Source organism: Eriocheir sinensis, chromosome 14 (genome assembly GCF_024679095.1).
Source record: "Eriocheir sinensis breed Jianghai 21 chromosome 14, ASM2467909v1, whole genome shotgun sequence".
Classification (NCBI taxonomy): domain Eukaryota; kingdom Metazoa; phylum Arthropoda; class Malacostraca; order Decapoda; family Varunidae; genus Eriocheir; species Eriocheir sinensis.
In genome coordinates, this window is record NC_066522.1 from 3938423 (window position 1) to 3961448 (window position 23026).

Consider the following 23026-nt stretch of genomic DNA (forward strand, 5'->3'; position numbering starts at 1 on the left):
ATGTGTCAAATTAAAAATGTTTCTCTTCTAAACTGGATATGAATCAACTCCTGTAAAATCATGGAGCTTGACACAGTAACTGCTATATTTTATGGAATCTTTTAGTTTGCCAACAGTTTCATGACATAACATGGCGTGAGCATCATCTGTCATTCCTGGCCCCATCACAGGTGGCCTCCCATCCCCCTTTGTGCTGGTGGGGCGGCGGGATGCCCTGGAGGCTTACTCCCTCGACGGCACGTGGAACCTCACTGTCTATGAAGGAAAATCAACACATTCAGGGGTGAGTATTAACATTTTCCTTATAAAAATGTATGATAATGTTTTATGAAAGGTATACAGATGAACTTTAATAACATATAGAACTATTACATATGTAACCAGTTATTAGAAGATAGTACTAACTGTATTTTGTTGTGTGATCTCAAGCTTGAAATGATATTGATGCTGTGAATGTTAGCATTTAATTATCTTACTTCACATGCACAAAGGTGCTATTACTACCTGAACTCCCTGCAGGTCATCAAAGTTGCTTTTGACCCTGTGGAGGATGAAGTGTACTTCAGCATTGTGGAGATGGCAGGCATTTACAAAGTGGACCTCCTCAAGACAAAACCACCCCAGTTCATCTTTGACACAGGTAAACACTTAGTGAATGGAGTAGGAGGATAAATTACCATACTAGGTTATGTATATTTTTTGGTACTCTGATAGTGAACAGCTCTACCAGCTTATGAACTTATTTGTTGTTTTGAACAAAAGAAATTATGCATTTGTAATGTATAGTCTGTGCTGACCTCTCAGATATCAGTGGGGTTAATTGTTGGAGGGTGTTGAAGATTTCTGTATACTCATACTGCATCCATTTAGCCTGACCCAGTATGGACAGACCTGGATGGAGGTACAGTAATAGCCTTATTTTGCAACAGTTACTAGTGGGAAATTTATTGCTGATGGAACAATGTGTTATTAATTGTACTTGATGTAACTGGTCATCTTTTTTTATCCCTGACGATTCTTAAATTAGTCATCTCATGTGGTACATCAAAGGTTTCAGATAACTAGTAAACTACCTATATAGGCTTAGACATCATGAAAGGTGTATATGAATGTATTTCCAGTCTGTGATAGGACAGCATTCTGATTAACCTTGGAACCTTCCCTTTACAAGTTTTACATCCTTGTGAAATACCAGAATTTTCTCTTTTCTCCACTCCCACACGTCCTCTGCGTGTAACGAAACACACGAGAAATTAATCCAGACAAGGAAAGGTTTGCCGGGGCCGGGGATCGAACCTTTACCAGTCGGCCAAAGAGGTACCCCGCTGGCTAAGTGGGTTATGGGAGGCTTGCCCATCAGGCAGTCAGCATTACACTTGACATCCATCCTCATCTATTCATTAGTTGTCATAATCTATCAAACAGATCTTCTCAGATCTGCTTGTCTCCTCTATCTTGCCTCCTCCATGTGTAAATGAGAATGACTTTGTGCTGAAAAAAGGGGTTATTAACCCTGTAGCAGCGACGGGCCAAATTTGTGCCATGATATAAACCCCCAAAATAGATGATACATAAACTGATCACACATGCGTTGATATATATTATGAAATGGTTTGTGTGAGCGATGATTTTTTCTCATTTTTCTCACTTAGAGGGCCCATTAAGAAACATGGTCCCTGCTGCTACCAGGTTAAGAGTAAACTTCTTTCTCACTGTATGTTGTCTTTAATTCCAAGCAAAAGGAAGGTTATATCTATTGAATTTCACTTCCAATTTAATTACAACTGTATCTCAGTTCCATTTATGTAAGAAAATATTTATGCCCTAGCTAAGTTAAGATGGGGCTGTGTTTGAAGCAATGCATTTTTATACATTCAGTCCATAGCCCCAGTAGGCACTCTTGATATGGCTACTTGGTCACCCCAGACAACATACAGTAAGAAAGAAGTTTACTCTTAATAACCACTTTTTTCAGCACAAAGTCATTCTCATTTACGCATGGAGGAGGCGCGGTCAAGTGTTTAATAGTGGTGCCATTCACGTCACCCCTTGGAGGTCCACTTGATCCTCTTGAGAGGGTTTTGCTAGAATCTGGATTGATAGGTGGTCATCAGAACTGCATGTGGGTTGTCTTTGGCCAGTCGGCGATGACTGAAAATTGTCAGCTAATAATAGCAAGTGGGACTGGAACTGGTTTTTTTATATATTTTTTTACGTCGCGGCCTATTGCGCCGTTAGGCTTTTTCACTGGTGGGACCTGATGGTCGGCCCAGCCCGTTGTGGCGCGGGCGAGTGTTTTACAGTGGCGCCATCTTGTTTCGGCTCATACTGTCCCCCGGAGCTCATCTTTGGAGAGGTAATCTAGAGTCCGGGTTGATAGGTGGTCTTTAGGGCAGCATGTGGATAGTCTTAGGCCACTCGGCGGTGACTGGGAAATCCCAGCTGTGTGGCGGCCAGGATTCGAACCCGCGTCCCTCCTGGATTTCCCGGACGCGGTGCCGGCACACTAACCACTCAGCCACCGCCTCCCCTACAGGGCTCCCCTACCTAGGTCTCTAGAATGCATTTTTTGCATGCTGACCACTCAGCCACTGCAGATGGTTACAATATGTTCTCAGTTGTATTCACGTGCATTTTTTCATGTCATGTTTAGTATTATTCCTTTTCTTAATTTTATTTTGTTTTATATTTTTTTTTATGCATCAATCTCTCAACAGATGAGAATGTCGTGGAGGCCCTTGACATTGACTACTTGGGGAGGAACCTGTACATCATGGATGGCATGAGGCAGGTGCTGCTGGCGTGCTCCCTCAACGGCCTGGTTTGCACCACAGTTCTCACCAACACCACGTCTTCCCCTCGCTCCCTGCAGCTTGACCTTGGGAACAGGTGAGGCAGAACATCAACAAGTGCTTTGAATTATTTTTAGACTTTAACATTAACATATACTTTGAAGTATTTCTAGGCCTTAAAAATAATATATGATTTGAATTATTTTTAGATTTTATATGCTACTTTGTCTTGCGACAGTGTGGAGCTGGTCTTTGTAAAGGGCTGTGTAATTTTTTTTATTATAAAGCGTAACTAGCTGTCAAGGCTGTATAGAAACGGAAATGGAATGGATCAACATTAAGAAAAGCACATGTAGGTGAGAAGGAGACTTCTTTGATTTTACAAATTAAATCTTGACTCCTCTGTTTTGTAGAAAAATGTTCTGGACAGACTGGAAAGCTGGTGTAGTGGAGTCCAGTGACATGGATGGTACTGGCCGGTCTGTTTTGGCATCTAACCTGATGTGGCCCAACGCCCTGGCCATTGACCCGCCTCACCGGCGCATCTACTGGATGGAGGCCTCAACGAACACTCTGGAGTCTGTGAAGTATGATGGCACTGATAGAAGGGTATGTAGCTACCCTGCTATAAAGAAATGCATGGAAAAACAAACATTATCTGCCTTACATTATTATTTTTTTTTTTTACATTATCACCACCTGTTAAAATTGCTAATGCTAGCTCTGCGGTGTAGTGGTTAACACCCTAGCTATGAACCCACGGGCTTGATCCTGGCCAGGAACAGTCTGCGTACAGCTCACTCAGGAGCTCATACCTGAGTGAGGCTGAAGGATAAATGGAGAAACCTAGGTATGGTGAACCGTGATAACCTGGATGTCACACTTGCTCTGTGAACTAGGATAGTGGGGTCTTATCCAACACAAGCTCAAGGGCCAATGAGATGGAGATGAATAACGAGCCCACGCGCAGCGTAGCGTGTGCTCCCAACTCTACCGTTGGCCTTTAACTTTCTGCCTACCGCTTACATGCCCATCATCACCTTTAATAACAACACGATCATCATCACTTGCAGCCTCACTGCTTGACCCCTCATCAGAAGCATTCACTTACTCTTCCGTAGAACAGTGGTTAGCAAGCCTAGCTATTAATCTGCGGGCCTGTGTTCAAATCCTGGCCTGGGCAGTTGGCATGGAGCCCACCCAGCTGTTCATGCCTTTTTTTTTTATCAGGTGGAGGTCGATAATTGGGCACCTAGGAACACTGTAAACTGTGGTAACCTGGATGGTGCACTTTCCCTGTGTTCTGCGGTAATAGGTTCACACTCACCACAGGTTCAAGGGCCAATAAGATGGAGATATCACCAAGGCCACGCGTAGCAATAGCACGTGCCCTCATCTGTATCATTGCTCACCTGCAATCATCAGTGGTGTCTGCCATCATTGATATGTCACTACCGCCTTCACCTGTACTTATGTGATAATGTGCTATTCATAAGTTAATTGTCATGGGATTTCTTTTCATACATTAAGTGTTAGTGTCTTGTTTTCTTGACTATATAGTCCGACACAAATATGAGGCCAGTTTGAGTGGGCCTCGAATCTCTTCACAGAGCTTCTGCAACCCCCCCCCCCAAAAAAAAAAAAAAAAAAAATCCATCACTCCCTTCCTCATATGTCATCTACGTACTATTTTAAATTATGTATCAGATATTCCGTATATATTAAATAAGATTTGGCAGAGCTGTGGCCAGGGAACTCCCCATGAGGGCACCCCCACCCAAACTGACTTCACAGCTGAGTTGGACTAGAGTGAGGCGGATGATAGTGACTCAGCTGTTGTTTCTCCTTGAACTGCAGCTCCTCACCAGCGGTACAGTCCAGCATGTGTATGCCATGGACTTGTGGGCCAACTTCTTGTACTTCACTGACTGGTCCACTTCAACTGTGAGTATTCCTTCAATTCTTATCTATAGGCATGATAATCATTCTAAAGGTTTCAATGCTTCAGTAATAAATCACTTTTTTTGATCAATATTTTCTTATGCAGAGGACAGTCATGACTTCATTGTTCATGGTTTGCCTAAAGACTATAATTTTGTAATATAATAATTTATTTTCTATGGCAGGTGTACAAGTGTGACCTAAATAACTGCAACGTGCCGACTCCCATCACTGACGTGTTGCCGGGCTCACCCTTCGGTGTCAAGATTGTCCACATTCATCTCCTTGAGGTGAGGCTTTTGAGTCTTTCAGGGAAGTGTGAAGAAATAGAGAAAGATAGTAATGATACTGAAGAATGTACATGATTATAAAACTAAATTTACCGTAAAAATAATAAATCAGTTCATTCAGGCAGGCCCATTGTAATTTTAAAAACATCACAATACCATTCTTCATGTCAATATTGTAAAACAATAAAAGTTGAAGTAATGTGTAATCTATTAAAAGACTGAAATCTGGGGGACCAGTATTGTTTTCAGAGATATCTATGACTAACGTTCACTATGTACTTTTACTTGGGTGTATGATATCAAGTACAATACTTGGTCGAGTTCTTTAAGGAGAGTTGCAGATGCTTGATACATTTGTAGTAAATTTTGATAGCTGGCCTTTAGTCAGTAAATCAGTTACGATCTTCGTAATCCTCCTCCTCCCTCTTCTTAGTCCTCCTCCTCCTCCTCCTCCTCATAAATGGTAACTCGATTTCTTTACACACACACACACACACACACACACACACACACACACACACACACACACACACACACACACACACACACACACACACACACACTGATCGTGTTGTTGATTCAACCAAGATTGGAATATGCAGCGGTGGTGTGGTCTCTACACAAAAATAAATATACTAGGAAATTAGAACGAATCCACAGAGCAGCGACAAAAGTGGTGCTAAGCTTGAGACATGACATGAGGAGAAATTGGAAAGGCTGGGTTTGCCTACCTTAGAGATGATAACGGGATCATTGCAGTGTACAGGGCATTAAAGGAAATGGAAAAGATCGACAGGGATGACCTGTCTTTTATGTGATATTGGGAATACAAGAGGTCAAGGAAATAAATTGTGGAAAATAAAGTGCCAGGGAAATGTCAAGAAGCATAAATTTCCTCATAGATGGATCGACTGACCTCGAAAGGAGACAGTTCAAGCCAAGACTATTCATGAAGTTAAAACTAAACTTCGTAAAATGAGATTAGGGGATGTAGCCTCTTAAGTGCAGTTCGCTTCCTAAAGGGGAGAGCGGTGATGATTTCAACACACAAAAAAAAAAAAAAAGATGAAGAAGGAGTGTAGTTTTGTTGATCTCAAAATGTTCCTTCATCATTTAGCTCTTTAGTGTCTTGATATCACACCCGTAGCGTTTTTCAAGCAGTAGATGATGAAGTACAAGTTTCTAAATCGTCCGAACCATCCTCACCCTCGGTGTTGGTTCGGATAGAAAGGTGGGTATGAGCATAGGTCCAGCTAGACATGTTCAAATGTATGCAGAGGTCCAGATAAATATCGGAGCTGGACCCCAGGCTCCAGCAGTAGAAAAATATAATTAAATAACATGGAAATCTTGGCCTATGGATTCTTGCAAGTGTATTTCCTCGGCTGACTATTGGCCATACAGTCAGTCGAGAAAATACACGTACAAGAATCCATCGCTAGGACCTTCATGTTAATTACTGATATTTTTCTACTCCTGGAGTCTGGGGTCCAGCTACAACAATCAAAAGGTTCAGATCGCGGGCCGCCAGTTGAGTAGCCCTGCTATATATAAAAGAAAATAATTGGCTGGGTACACTCCAGCATTAGAGCCAAGCATTAGTGTTTTATGGTAATATCTTCGCCATGCATCACTGTTTCAACATGATAATGCACAGTCCGCTTCATGCCATATTCATGACGTGATAGTTTACGATCTCCCTAATAATAGTGGTGTAAAAGAAAAGAGAAAAAAACGTAAAATCAGACCTACGTTGAAAAGTATGCCTGCAGATCTGGCGGCGTGGTTGTCTCGTCTCCCGGTGTGTGTGCGTGTGAAGTTCCATCTGTACCTTGAGATCCGTCATGTGAACTCCAAAGCTCATTCGAGGAGGATACTGGCTCAGACCATTATGAAATACACACACACACACACACACACACACACACACACACACACACACACACACACACACACACACACACACACACACACACACACACACACACACACACACACACACACACACACACACACACGTGGAATGATTTCAAACTAGTAGGGAATGAATATACAAAGGTTAGAAGAGAAGAAAAAAAGGAAGTATGAAAAAGAAATAATCGACAAATGCAAAGACCAACCCAAACAGACCAAACTATTCTACAGACATGTGAACGGCAAATTAAAGAATAGAGAAAAAAATTGATAAACTGAAAATGGATGGAACCACATATGAGGACCCAGCAGAGATAGTAGAGGTGGTGAACAACAGCTTCCACAGAGTTTTCACAAGAGAAGAGTTTATACAACCCTCGTGCCAGAAAAGAGGAAGGGTTATGCAAGAGATCAGAGGTGGGCAAGTGCGGTACTTAGTGCGGTTGTGCGGTAGTACCGCATCACAAAAAAGTACCGCATTACCGCACTACCGCAAAATTTCTGAAAAAAACTCACTACCGTGGACCGCACTAAAAAATCCTGCGGTACTTTTTTGCAGTACTTTGAAAACTATCGAAGACGACGTTTGCAGCGCGGAATGCTCACATATTTTTTTTTTTTTTTTTTTTTTTACAGTGAATCGGACTTAATCAGTCAATCGGTATCAGTCATCAGAATCAGTGATTCAATCATTCTGACTTTTCAGTTATTGTTCAGAATTAAATACTAAATAGACAGACTAAACTACTACACTTCGAGTCTTCTTTAAACCGCGAGGTGCCGGCCATTTCAACCCCGGATCCGTCCATGGTGCCGGCCGATTTTTCATTTTGTTATGAGCTTAAAAAATCCTAATAATAATCCTAAAGATAGTGGAAAACATGCAAAAAGTGGTTTAGCAAAGTAAATTTTTTAAAAACCCACCTACATGTTGGTGTTGCCTCTCGTTGGTGCATAATAAATGACGGTACTCTCACTCGGTTTTACATAGTTTTTATTAGTTACTGAATCATCATCAGACGTCTCTGATAAGTTGATAACATTATCCTCAATACCAAACGCGAATAACTCAGAGTAAATCTTCGTCTCTCAACCCAAGGCGGTGCACATGACTGCCTCTGACGATGACTGTACAAGCACTAACATGATCGCCGCTCATGTCCCGGAGCTACAAAGTTTTCTTTGCTGCATAACATACTATATCTGTTTTTGAACTGCATTGTAACTTCTCTGTTTTAGCATTCTCTCTCTCTCTCTCTCTCAACAAACCCGTAACCGTGATTCCGCATGTACCACCACCTCTATTACCAAGCCTCTAGATAACTTAAAAATCCTTAGTTTCAATGCCCGTAGCCTAAGAAATAAATTTGATGAACTGAGATGTCTTGCTCTAACAGAAAATTTTGACATAATTGCTATAACCGAAACATTTATCGACACCACAAATATTGATTTAAGTTCCGAATACAACACAGATGGCTACAGACTCTTCAACAAAGATCGTGTAAACCGTAGAGGCGGTGGGGTCGCCCTTCATGTCAAAAGCTATTTGCAACCCACTGACAAAACACCGGGAAACAGTAACGTTGAACATTTGTGCGTGCGAATAAACATTGCAAAAGTCAATTTAAATATATCTGTCACCTACAGACCTCCCGGGCAATCACTCGATGACGACCTTGAAATGTACAGCGTCTTAAGGCAGTCACTAAATAATAACGACTCACTGATATTAGGAGACTTTAACCTCCCCCATATCGACTGGGCGACACTGTCAGGTACAGATGGCGAGTCACATAGAATGATCGAATTTCTAGAAGAAAATTATCTAAGCCAAATGGTTTCTGAGCCAACTCGACAAAATAATATACTCGACCTTGTTATAACAACCCAAGATAACCTAGTCAGTAATGTCACGGTAGGAGAACACCTCGGTTCTTGCGATCATAAATTAGTGCGCGTCGACATTAGAGCTCAATCATCAGTGACTGAAAATAAAATAAAGGTGCCCAATTTCAAAAGAGCTAAGTTCGTAGAAATCCGACAAAAACTAACAGAAATACAACTATCAGATGACGGCAACGTAGAGGAAACCTGGCTAAGCTTTAAAAATCACTTACTCACTCAGCAGAACACATTCGTCCCCTTGTGCGAGAAGCGAATTAACACTAATAAAAGCCCACCGTGGTTTAATAGCGAAATTAAACAATCAGTCAATAAGAGAAAATTGTTTTACAGGTTAAAGAAAGAACAAAGCACCCCCGAAAACATTAGACTTTATAATGATGCCAGGCGACGAGTAAAAAGACTAGTAGGTCAGGCAAAGTGTAGATATGAAGAAAATATTGCAGCCAACTGTAAAAATAATCCGAAATCTTTCCTCAGTTACATACACAACAGAAAGGCGATCAAAAGTGGTATTGGACCTTTAACAAACAGCGACGGTGCACAAGTGACTGACAGCCAACACATTGCAAACCTCTTAAACAATTACTTTTCCTCGGTGTTTAATACTAACAGTCTTCCTCTCGCTACCACCAACACCAGTACTATTGTAAATCTCGAGCATGCATTGCCTAATTTTGAAATAACAACCGATGAAGTCCTTAAGGCTCTCCATTCACTTAAAACAAATAAAAGTCCCGGACCCGACAAAGTATATCCTATACTGCTTAAAGAAACAAAGAGCGAAATACTCTCCTCCCTCACTACTGTATTCAATATGTCCTTGCGACAAGGCATCGTCCCCTCGGATTGGAAAAAGGCTAACGTGACACCGATTTTTAAGAAAGGAGACAAAAAAATACCAGGCAACTACCGACCCATTAGTCTAACTTCAATTGTAGGTAAGCTACACGAGAGCATAATTAGAGACAAAATTGAGAGTTACCTCGAAAGCCACTCATTAATTGGGGATTCACAACATGGCTTCCGTAACAAAAGATCCTGCCTGTCAAACCTACTGACCTTTTATAACGATCTCTTCTCAATTTATGACGTAACCAAATCAGTGGACGTAGTCTATCTTGATTTCCAGAAAGCGTTTGATAAAGTCCCACATCATAAATTACTTTATAAATTAAAGCAAATAGGCATGGACGGTCAGGTAAACCAATGGATCGCGAATTGGTTGAGCAACAGACAACAAAGAGTTGTGATTGATGGATTTAACTCAGAGTGGGCGCCGGTCACTAGTGGCGTCCCTCAGGGCTCGGTTCTTGGCCCAGTGCTCTTCATTATTTACATCAACGATGTGGATGTTGGACTCAATAATCGAATTAGTAAATTTGCAGACGACACAAAGATTGGTAACTCGGTTCTCACTGACGAAGACAGGCAAAGATTCCAAGAGGATTTGCACAAAATTTCAGCTTGGTCGGAAAAATGGGAGATGCCCTTTAACGTAGACAAGTGCCAGGTCCTTCAAGTTGGAACAAAAAATAAGAAGTTCGATTACGAAATACGCGGCGTTAAACTCACAAGCGTTCAATGCGTTAAGGACCTGGGGATTAAAATAGCGTCAAACCTCAAATTCTCACATCAATGCATCGATGCAGCAAATAAAGCGAACAGAATGTTGGGCTTCATTAAAAAAAAACTTTTTATTCAAGAATAAAGATGTAATACTTCCGCTCTACAATAGTTTAGTCAGACCCCACTTGGAATATGCGGTACAGTTTTGGTCTCCCCACCATGCAAAGGACATTGCTAAATTAGAAGGTGTTCAGCGTCGAGCAACAAAAAATGATCCCTTCCTTGCGCAACAAATCCTACGAAGAAAGGCTTTCCACCCTTAACATGTTCTCTCTTGAGAAACGTCGCCTCCGAGGAAAACTGTTCGAATGTTTTAAAATACTTAATGGTTTCACGAATGTAGATAGAACAAAATTGTTTATGATCGATGACACTTTGCGAACGAGGAACAATGGCACAAAACTCAAATGTAGACAAGTAAATTCAGACTACACCAAATTTTTCTTCACCAACGTTGTAGTGCGAGAATGGAATAAGGTCCCACCATCAGTGGTCCAGTGTAACACGATTGACTCCTTTAAAAACAAGCTCGACCGTCACTTCCTTGAACTTAATACTAACAAGGGTAGAAAAGCAACGTTTTGGAGCCATCTGATTAATGTAAAATCACTTAGGTTTAAGGACAGACCACCTAGTCTGGACCATGGGGTCTGTGTGGTCTGATTTTCTATGTAAATCTCTCTCTCTCTCTCTCTCTCTCTCTCTCTCTCTCTCTCTCTCTCTCTCTCTCTCTCTCTCTCTCTCTCTCTCTCTCTCTCTCTCTCTCTCTCTCTCTCTCTCTCTCTCTCTCTCTCTCTCTCTCTCTCTCTCTCTCTCTCTCTCTCTCTCTCTCTCTCTCTCTCTCTCTCTCTCTCTCTCTCTCTCTCTCTCTCTCTCTCTCTCTCTCTCTCTCTCTCTCTCTCTCTCTCTCTCTCTCTCTCTCTCTCTCTCTCTCTCTCTCTCTCTCTCTCTCTGTCTTTTCAATCTAGCCAAGATCAGTATTGTTTCATTATGATAATAATAATGAAAATAATAATAATAATAATAATAATAATAATAATAATAATAATAATAATAATAATAATAATAATAATAATAATAATAATAATAATAACAACAATAATAATAATAATAATAATAATAATAATAATAATAATAATAATTTATTGTTATTATTATTATTATTACCTCTGCCAACGAAGTTGGGAGGAGATTATATTTTCGGTCCGGTCAGTATGTTTATTTATTTATTTGTATGTTCGTTAACAGTCTCCTGTGCACAATTTTGCGGATATCTCAATCAATTTTTCAGGGAAGCTTCGTGTACATCTAGAATATACCCCATTAATTTTTTTTATGTCAAAGATCAAAGGTCAAGGTCAAGGTCGCACAAAACGTTAGATTCGCCATAACTTCGGTTCTCGTCATCGTAGAGACTTCAGACCTGGTTCATATTTTAGCTCATGGAAAGACGCACTTTGCCTGGCCATGACCTTGACCTTTGACCTTGACCTCGAAAAGTTCGCCCGAGGTCAAAATTTCCAAAAAATAGAATTTCATCAAATTTCGAAACAAATGCTTCCATATGATGCACCTTGCATAGCCTTGACCTTTGACCTTGACCTCGAAAAGCTCGCCCAAGGTCAAAGTTAAAAAAAAAAAAATTCATCAAATTTCGAAACAAATGCTTCCATATGATGCATAGGATCACAGTTGATGCCTATACCGACTTTCAGGACGATCTTTGGCGGAGGTGTGCACTCTCCGAGTGCTATGCGTCTAGTTTGTTTGTTTGTTTGTTCGTTAAAAGTTTCCTGTGCACAATTTTGCAGATATCTCAACCAATTTTTCAGGAAAGCTTCATGTTCATCTAGAATAGAACCGATTAATTTTTTTATGTGAAAGGTCAAAGATCAAGGTCAAGGTCGCACAAAACGTCAGATTGGCCATAACTTCGGTTCTCATCATCGTAGAGACTTCAAACTTGGCTCATATTTTAGCTCATGGAAAGACGCACCTTGCATGGCCTTGACCTTGACGTTTGTCCGTGACCTCGAAAAGTTCGCCCAAGGTCAAAGTTTCCAAAAAAATAAAATTTCATCAAAAATTTCGAAACAAATGCCTCCATATGATGCACCTTGCATGGCCTTGATTTTGACCGTTGACCTTGACCTCGAAAAGTTCGCCCAAGGTCAAAGTTTCCAAAAAAATAGAATTTCATCAAATTTCGAAACAAATGCTTCCATATGATGCATAGGATCACAGTTGATGCCCATACCAATTTTAAGGACGATCTTTGGCGGAGGTGTGCACTCTCCGAGTGCTATGCGTCTAGTTATTATTATTATTATTATTATTATTATTATTATTATTATTATTATTATTATTATTATTATTATTATTATTATTATTATTATTATTATTATTATTATTATTATTATTATTATTATTATTATTATTATTATTATTATTATTATTATCATTATCATTATCATTATTATTATTATTATTATTATTATTATTATTATTATCATTATCATTATCATTATCATTATTATTATTATTATTATTATTATTATTATTATTATTATCTCCTCGATTCAAATTTCTACGTGGTTACTTTGCTGAGACCTGAGAGTTTAGAGCTTTCCCACGGTCGATGTCCCGCTATTACCAGTTGATGTGTTTTGTATTAATATGTTTGACAGTTTGAATAATGTTTCACACTGTTCCCGTCTTGACTTTCCTATATTAGTAATCTTTCGTTTTCGCTCAAACACCGGAGAATTCCTCTCTTCCTACCCTCCTCCCTTTCTCCTTCACTCCCCCATATCCTCCATACCTTTCCTCCCTGGCTACTGCAGCTGTTATTCAAGGACGCACTACCCTTCCTTCCTTCCTTCCTTCCTTCCCACCCCCCACTTCCTCCTCTCTCACATGACGCTGATCTCTCCTCATCCCTCTTCCCTGTCCCCTCCCTCCTCCCTCGGAAAATTGCAGTATTGACCAGAAAAAAAAACTATTTTAAGCATGTTTCCTTTGTTTGGATAGCCAGGATAGGCACTGAAGTATTTTTTATTTTGACTACCGCTACCGCAGTACCGCGTACCGCACTAGAAAATAAAAAAAATGGGATCGCACTACCGTAACCGCACTACTCTGGAAAAAGTACCGCACTACCGCAACCGCACTACTGATTTTTCAGTACCGCGCCCACCTCTGCAAGAGATACACTTAACGGGCAGGAGGTCAAGGAAAGTTTGAACAAGCTAGATGTGAGAAAGGCGACGGGGCCAGATGGAGTATCAAGGTGGATTTTGAAAGAATGTAGTGAACAACTTGCAGAGAAACTGCACTCCATAATGAGTGCCTCCCTGAGGGAAGGAAAGGTACCACAAGACTGGAAGAGAGCAAACATAGTACCGATTTTTAAGGGAGGCAAAAGAGAGGACCCAATTAATTATAGACCGGTAGCACTCACTAGTGTAGTGGTTGCGAAGATATGTGAGAGACTGGTGAAAAACAGGTGGTCGGATTTCTTAGAAAGTGAGAAAATTATCTTGGATTGCCAGTTTGGATTCAGGAGAGGGAGATCTTGCGTCCCCAACTTGTTGTGTTACTACTCAAGGGTGATAGACTTGGAAAGAGAAGGCTGGGCGGATGGAGTGTACTTAGATTTCAAAAAAGCATTTGACAAAGTACCGCACAGAAGACTAATTTGGAAAATTAAAAATATGGGTGGAGTGGGTGATGGACTGACTAAATGGCTGGAGGAATTCCTAACTAAAAGGGAAATGAGAACGATAATCAGGGACAGGGTTCCCAACTGGTGCCCTGTGATGAGTGGAATCCTGCAAGGTTCGGTGTTGGCACCAATAATGTTTGCTGTTTATATAAATGATATGGTGGATTGAGTGTCCAGCTATGTGAGTCTGTTTGCAGATGATGCAAAACTATTGAGACCTGTGAATAATGTGAAGGACTGTGAGGCATTGTAAGGGAACCTGGATGGAATATGGGAGTGGAGTGGTACATGACAGATGGAGTTCAACCTTGGGAAATGTAAAAAAATGGAGTTTGGTAGGAGTGGCAGAAGATGCAAATATGATTACAAGATGGGAAGTGAGACAATATGCAGAGAGGTGGAGGAAAAAGATTTGGGAATGACTGTTTCAGAGAACATGTCACCTGACAAACACATCAACAGGATAACGGGACAAACTCTGAATTAGCTGAGGAACATAAGGACGGCATTTGTGTACTAGGATGAGGAGATGAGGAGGAAAATAATAGTAAATATGATAAGGCCAAGGTTGGAGTATGCAGCAGTGGTCTGGTCTCCTCACGAAAAGAAAAACATAAAGAAGCATGAAAAGAGTGCAGAGTGGCATCTAAGATGGTACCGGAACTTCGAGATCGAACTTATGAGGAGAGACTCAATAGTATGGGGCTCACAACCCTGGAGAGAAAAAGAGAAAGAGGAGATCTGATAGAGGTGTACTGGGTGGCGAACGGAGTGGAGCATTTGGACAGAGAGGGCCTGTGTGTGTAGAACGAGAGAGAAACAAGAGGACATGGAAATAAGTTGAGGGCGACCACGTGTAGGAGAGATGTGAAAAAGTTTAGCATCCCAAATAGAAGCATTGAGCTGTGGAATAGACTGAAGGAGGAGGTGGTCTGTGCAAGAAACATTCATGATTTTAAGGAAAAATTGGATAAGAGTGGATATGGAGACGGAACAGCGTGAGCGTAGCTCTTTTCCCGTATGTCACAACTAGATAAATGCTACTAGGTAAACACACACACACACACACACACACACACACACACACACACACACACACACACCGCTCCGGTAGCTCAATCGGTAGAGCGCTGCGCTGCAAGGCTTCACGGCCAAACAGGCGGTGGTTCGAGCATCGCTCAGGCCGGATTCTTTCCGTTGACTAAGAGTGGTTACTGTACCCCCTTGAACAAGGGGTGTGGGGTGTGTGGTGTGTGAGGTCCTGGCAGTACCCAGAGATCGATGATAATGAGCACTTGCTCACGTCGGGAGGGTACCTGCTGGCGAAAGCGAGTCCAACGCGTGATCAGGCCGTGGTGAATTTCACACACACACACACACACACACACACACACAAGGTCCCGAGACGCGAAAAGAACATGCCCCTCCACCGGTTCCCGTGAATCACTAACAACGTCGCCAGTGTTTCTGACTAGTGTGGTTACAAAAATGTGAGATAATACTGAAAGCTATTTGAGCAATATCTGTAAGTTATGGGTACTTTATCTGGTACCCTGTTTAGAAGAGAGATAGTTGAGTGGACTATGTGTGCTGAGATGTAGAGACAACCTTCGACAACGTAAGCCACAAGCGACGAATGTGGCAGTTGGAACACATTGAAGGACTGAAGGGATGAGAGACATCCCGAGAGATTGACAGATGAGGATGGTAATTAACGACAGAATGTCAGGATGGAGGGAAGTAACACGTGGAGTCCTACAGAGCTCTGTGGTGGCACCCGTGATGTTCCTGATTTAAGTAAATTTTATGGCGGACAGTATGGACAGTTATACAAATCTTTTAGCAGGTGAGGCAAAGACCACGAGGAAGGTAGAAACTGAGGAATATTGCAAATTTATGCAGGGGGATTTAGACAAGACTCATGAATGGATCCATGTGTGGTACATGATATTTAATGCAAAGAAATGCAGGTTATTGGAAATCAATAAAATTGCTAGGCGGCCGTCACTTACCTTGTTGGGAACTGAGAAAATCACAAGGACAAGAGAGGAGGAGAAGGAGCCGGGAGTAGCGGTCCAGGTCAATTTACCACCAACAAAGCATACAAATAAGACTGTTGGAGAGACCTACTGGCTGTTGACAAACACGAGTCATTTTCCTATAGTGATGTAGATGATGCAGGAATTGATGGTGACTGATCCGTCATAGGTTGGAATACGTGGCAGTAGAATGGCCTCCACGTAATTAAAAAGAAAGTTTGAGATAATTTGAAGAGCATGAACCAGGATGGTCCCACAGCCTGATGGATTTAACTTTGAAAAAAAAATCCTATAAAAATTGTGTCTGCCATTTTCAGAAAAAAAAGAAGAGAGGGACATGCTTGCAGTGTACAGGGCAATGAAGGGAATAGAGATAACTGATAGAGAAGACCGTTTATGTGGGAAAAGAGATCGACGAGGGGACATGTTTCCTTTACTGCTATAAAATGGAAATATAAAGAAGGAAAAGATGCTTGAATGATATAAGGAAACTGTCTTCCTTGTAGATGCACTAGAAGAGCCTGAACATGATCATCCAGTCTAAAAACTTTAATGTATTCAAGGATAAATTTGACAATAAGGGTCGGAGACGAGTGCGCGCGCGCCTGCACACACACACACACACACACACACACACACACACACACACACACACACACACACACACACACACACACACACACACACACACACACACACACACATCAGCCCACCTCTCCTTGTAAGAAGTCAACCACACTAAAGAAATCCCTAACAAAAAAAACATTTTTTTTTTTCCTAAAAGTCGAAATGAAAACAGAATCCACGCATAAAACATCAGCATCTGCAAACTTAAACTACTTCATTAAACTAAATAAATACTTACTTCAATGTTATTTTATATAACCTGTATTTGCATAGCTTTGGCAGAACAAAAATTACATAATTGTACTTTTTAAATTTTCTTATACTTGTCTACTTTTTTTTCAAGTTGCAGATGTCTAACCCTTGTAGAAACCACACCTGCAGCCACATTTGCTTACTGTCTACCACACCTGGCAAGGGCTACAGGTGTGCCTGCCCCACCCACCTTGTGCTGCAGAGGGACCTTCACACCTGCGTCGCGCCCACGATTGTCTAACGAGCGCGGGGGGCAAGCCTTCATGTCAAGCAGGTGTATCCTGTGTTCTCGGCATTGTTCAGTTTGTTGTGCGATAATTTGTTATGAAAATGCAGTTTGGTTTTCATAATCACCCTCTTTTTGTTGGTGTTTGCTATATGACGAATGGTACAGCTGACTCTTGGTGGATGATGACGATGCGTGATGTCTGTGAACTAGTATGTGGTGACTAATATAATATAATAAGTGATATTTGTTATAGGTGCAGCTGCTTTCTTTTTTGTCCATATTTTATATCAAATTTCATGCTCAATTACTTCTCAGATGGTGTAGTTTGACAACTGTAAAATACTTTTATAAAAGAGTTATGTATGAGTGGTTGTTCTACTCGTGTCATCTCACTCACCTGCACGTCCTGCCTCCATGTATTACTTGTCTGTGCGAACATCATCAAAAGAACATCCTCTGGACATGCAGCTGCTCAAGAGGAAAGCACTTTTGTTAGCTATATCAGTGTTGTTGAAAATTCGATGAGTAGAAAGATGAAATTCTACACACAGTCATATCTCGAGGCAATGTTGTTTCTTCACTTTGGAATTGAAAGTAAATTTCAGCCTCCCATGCTTTTGAAACCCATGTCAAATGAAAATGTTGTTTGCCATGGAAATACATGTAAAATGTTTCATGATTCTGATGTTAAAAAATATTAGCCATCCTACCATTAATCAAGCTTTTGAGAACTGCCATGATAATTGCTGTCAAGCTGCACCCAGCTTGTAATACCCTGGTACATTTGGTTGCTTTTCCTAATAAATGAACTGGTGTTAGGAAGCCTTCTGTCATCAGGGACAGAGCTCTGTTGTGAAGGTTTGTTGAATAAACATGTAAGTCTATCTTTTAAATTTCTGTGCCCGAGAATCATAGGCTAAAATGTTTTCTATTTCATATTCATTGGTCGACACTTTTCCAACTGATCCGTATACCACTCTGTGATTCGTATTGGTTTGGTGCTCAGCCAAGAGTGGCTAAGACGTGAAGGGTCAAGTGACTGTATGTGTGTGTGTGTGTGGGGGGGGGGGGGGGGGCAACACATTGAAGCACTGATGGGGAACTTTCCGGAATGGATGAGAGACATCCCGAGAGATTGACAGATGAGATGGTAATTAACGACAGAAGGGCACTGGTCCTCAGTCCTCGTGTGTGTGTGTGTGTGTGTGTGTGTGTGTTCCCGAATCCCTCTAGTCTGAGATCCGTAGAGCAGCCACTGAATGGATGGCTCAGTGATGGTTGGCTGGATGAGCTGTGCAAACATATTTTTATACCCGAAGAAGAAGAAAAAGACGACTAGGGTCAAGCACTACTGTTGGGCTACTGCACGATCACCTGAAGCTTTTTTTTTTTTTTTTTTTTCCTCTGGAAGGCTGTACTGTGGGTTTCATCTTCAGCTACTCCTCATGCCGTAAGAGTTTTTTATTAAGAAAATTTTCGAACACTAAAAGAGGTGGATTGTCCCTACTATTGTTCGGTAAGTTGCCGGCAGCAGAACACATTAGCATTCAGAGCATAGACGTAGGGGGAGTTTTTGGGGACAAAATTGTGTAAATATTCCTACTTCTCTCATTTGATGGTAAACATCTTTAGCATGTGGAATTTTATGCACGTGTGAAATCACTTCAGCGGGACGTTATTGGTGCCAGGGAGTCCTGCACACCAAAACACGGTGGAAGGCTGCCGTCGAACTGTTCCACAATGTTTAAAAACTACTTGAAAACAAGTTTTTTAATCACTTTGAGTTTTTGCAAATTTTTAGATGTTTTAAAACCAAATTAAGTTTTTATAAGATTTTGTGTATATATATATATATATATATATATATATATATATATATATATATATATATATATATATATATATATATATATATATATATATATATATATATATATATATATATATATATATATATATATATATATATATATATATATATATACATAAACAGCAATAGCAACAGCAGTAGAAACGGCAAAAACAGCAGCAATAACAGTACCCCCGTAAGTAGCATTTTAGTTTTATTAACTTACTTTGTAATGTTGTCCCCTCCGTCCCTCCCCCCCCCCACCCCCCAAGAAAAAAAGGGATATTTACTAATAGTGGTGCTGCTGATGATGTTGATGTGGGCGTGGTAATGCTGGTGACAGGGATGATGAGGAAAAGGAGGAAGAGGCATCGTAGAAATCCAGTTAAGAAAAGAAAAAAGCTCATGTGGGATAACAAAAAGATTTGAGACATCCGCTGGGTTTATTTGACTCAAAACTTTTGACTTCGGACCAGAACAAATTGCACCGACTTACTATTATTTCAGAACTATTACTTAAAAAGCGTGGGGCCTGAGAGCTTGCGTGTAAGGCCTCGAGTGGGGTGTGGGGGGCGGGGCTGCTTGCGAGGGATGGGAGGCTGCTCTCTCTCTCTCTCTCTCTCTCTCTCTCTCTCTCTCTCTCTCTCTCTCTCTCTCTCTCTCTCTCTCTGTAGGAGTACTGTGTCAGTCAGGAGCTGAGTACAGCTTCTGTCCTATTGGTGACACTCATTGAACAATAAAAAGAGCGACTGTAATTTTTTTATTTTATTATTGCGAACGTTGCCAAGAAGAAGAAATAGGAGAAACATTCCGCTAGTTATGTATCGTGGAGATAAATGGTCATAATATTTTTTCGAAGGTTGTAAAGTGTATGAAATTTCTTATAACGTCGCTACCTGATATTTATATCGGAGGTAAATGTATTCATAAATTATTCACGTAAAAAAGGGTTTGGAACAATTAAAATCTTTTTTGTTTTTGTTTTTGTTTACATTGGCATTGATCTACACACGAAGAGTCGCCGCCTTGGGCGAGTCACGCTGCGGATGAAATGAAGCGACACAGCCACATAGCCGTCCATGCCAGCAACACGAGGGGACGGGGCGAACAGACGAGAAATGGTCGCCGTGCTGAGGCGGGAAGCCGAGAAGAGACCGAGAGTCGAGACAAGAGTCAGTGCGGCTTAGACCAGTGACGGGTGAGGGTGTGCTGCTCCGCTTCGACGCAGTTCATTTGTGAACCCCGCTGGCGAAGGCTTGGCCTTTAACTTTCGACGTTTCTAAACCTCATGCGACTTTCTGACAGTGTTGTTGTTAGGTAAACCACTTGCTATTTCAGTTAGAAAATGCATCTTTACCGTCCGAGGTGAAAAAGTTTTGGACAGAAATAAACTTGAGGAGTGAGCGAGGAGGAGCGGCGTCCCGGAGAGGAGGGCGGCGTGCCGAACGTGTGTACCTGTGTGTTTACCTGACCGTCCGTCCCGCCCAGGCCCAGCCACCCGCTCGGCGCTCACGCCTCTAGATATGACCCAAGGCGCCCTAGAGATTACCAAGGCAAGGACTGCTGTGTGTCTGCAGGTGACGGGGGCAGGCTATGGCCCTACGGTGCCTCCCTCAGGAGAAAAGTGCCCAATGAGAGCAAAAAAGCCAACGTAACGTGGATTAAGAAAAGGTGGAAAAAAAAGTTGATTAAATTGACCACAGCGAGAGATCAAGGGTGCAAGGGTCTATAAGTGTTAGGGAGTAAAATAAAATAGGACGCATACAAACAAAAGTCAGAGCGAAAGTATCCTAAGTAGTAAGTTGTGCACGGAAGGTTAGTGGCGGGAGGCTGAGGGCGTGAATCCTGCATCTCGTGTCGTGCGCGGCGTGTGTGGCGAGGCCGAGAGGAGCCGAGGCACTACGACGAGGAAGTATGAGGGTCCGTGGCTCGCCGAGGCTGCCCTGGTGGATCTTCTGCTGCTGCGTGTGTATGGTGAGTGTGTGTGTGTGTGTGTGTGTGTAATAGTAACACATCTATCCTTCTTCCCTCTCCCTGTCTACCTGTTTCCCTTCATCTGCCTGCGTAATCACATCGCCCGTATCTTTATATCGTTACGTCTTCTGCTGCGTGTCTGGTGAGTGAGTAAGATTCTTTTTGTGTGTGTTTGTATTTTCCTTTCTTTTCCTCCCTATTCAGCCCGTTCCCTAATAAATACCTGAGTGTTTTGATGGTGAATATGTTTATTTCCTTGATTTTCCATTTTCTGACTCCCTGAACCTTCAAAGCTAGGTACAATCAATCAATCAATCAATGGGGCATACGCCGGGGGGGCGCGTCGCCTTGCCCACCCCACGACGCCAAGCCCGGGGGTTTCTCCATGCGAGTCTCTATGCAGGCCCCCTTCCCAACCCGAGTACCTCCTGGCAGGATCTATCGAATTGCCCAAATCACAAACTCCGTGGGCGTCCCCTTGGCCTCGTCCACTCAGGATTGTCCCTTACAGAGACAACCCGAGGAGCAGGATCAGCTTCCGGAAAACGTGCCACGTGCCCGTATAGCCGGAGTTGGCGTTGATGGACTATGCAGGTAATATATGTCGAATCAATCTCACGGAGTAGTCGCCGGTTTGACACAGTCATTCCTGCGATATCCCATGATTCTGCGTAGACATTCATTACCAGAGGCATCAATTCGCCTCTCCAAGTCTCCATTTAGTGTCCATGTCTCACAACCATAGAGTAAGACAAGGAGCACAAGGGACTTGAAGATCCGGATCTTTGCCCTGCACAGGTATCGACAACGCCATATACTCGTGTTGAGCGAGTCCATAACACCGTGGGCCAGACCAATCCGTCGTATGACTTCCTGGCCAGACTCACCGTTGTTATGAACTACGCTACCAAGATACATGAAACTTTCTGAGATCTCAACGTCCTCGCCACACGCATGAACAGACTGTACTGTGTCATCCAGCAAGCCTCCAAATACAGGTCCAACATAAATGTTTGTTGATGTTTTGGGCCGTGGCGAACTAGTCGCTCACATGAGCCCTGTTGTCGTCCTGTGAGGATTTCACAGGCGCGTCAGCTGCCCCGTCTTCCTGAGGAAGGCGCAGGTGAGGCGAATGACAGATTCCTGCCGTGAGGGGTGGACGCCTGCCGCCGCCAGCAGCGTGGGCAGGCCAAAGGTGGGCACGTCCAGGGCGCGGAGTTGGTGTCGGAGCAGCACTCGCTGGGAGTGGCGGCGTGGGCAGTGCAGCAGGAGGTGCTCAATGGTCTCCTCGACGGTCCTGCACCAGGGGCAGTGAGGGTCAGGGGACAGGCGTAGGCGGTGGAGGTGAGCGCTGTGTGATCTAGGCGGAGGCGCGTCAACGCCACGTCTAGGACGCGGGACGTTTTCCTCATCCACAGCTGTGGGGAGGAGTTGGTGTCGTACTGGCCCATGGAGGTGATGCGGAGGGCGTCAGCGAGTGTGTCGTCCCAGGAGGTGTGGCAGGTGCGGGAGATGAGGCGTTTGGCCGTGGAGAGTGGCAGGGGGAGCGGCGTGATGTTTACGTCCACAAGGGCCATCTTGGCGGCGGCATCTGCAATGACATTGCCTCTTATGCCTGAGAGTGAGGGCACCCACTGCAGGGTGATCTCCCACCCCTCAGATGTTAGGAGGAGGGCTCGCTGGATAGTGTGGGCAAGGGCCGTTGAGGATGCTGGGTGGCGGGAGAGGATGAGGTGGAGTGACGAGAGGGAGTCTGTGAAGATGACGGCCTTGCCCCTGGCATGGATGGTGTGGAGATGTGTGAGGGCCTGGTTTAGGGCGTAGAGCTCAGCGGGGTATATTTGTCTGTGTCCTCAGGCCT

General features: G+C 42.6%; 1 protein-coding gene across 1 annotated transcript in view; it reads left to right on the top strand.

The window, feature by feature from the left end:
• Positions 1 to 18226, top strand: part of LOC126998345 (low-density lipoprotein receptor-related protein 2-like) — a 36439-nt gene extending 18213 nt beyond the window's left edge. The window contains exons 15-21 of the mRNA XM_050859852.1: positions 171 to 283; positions 520 to 640; positions 2718 to 2889; positions 3206 to 3401; positions 4650 to 4736; positions 4919 to 5023; positions 17205 to 18226. Coding sequence (XP_050715809.1) covers positions 171 to 283; positions 520 to 640; positions 2718 to 2889; positions 3206 to 3401; positions 4650 to 4736; positions 4919 to 5023; positions 17205 to 17354 — 944 coding nt within the window. The 3' untranslated portion in view covers positions 17355 to 18226. The remainder of the gene's footprint in view (positions 1 to 170; positions 284 to 519; positions 641 to 2717; positions 2890 to 3205; positions 3402 to 4649; positions 4737 to 4918; positions 5024 to 17204) is intronic.
• The last annotated feature ends 4800 nt before the right edge of the window (positions 18227 to 23026 follow it).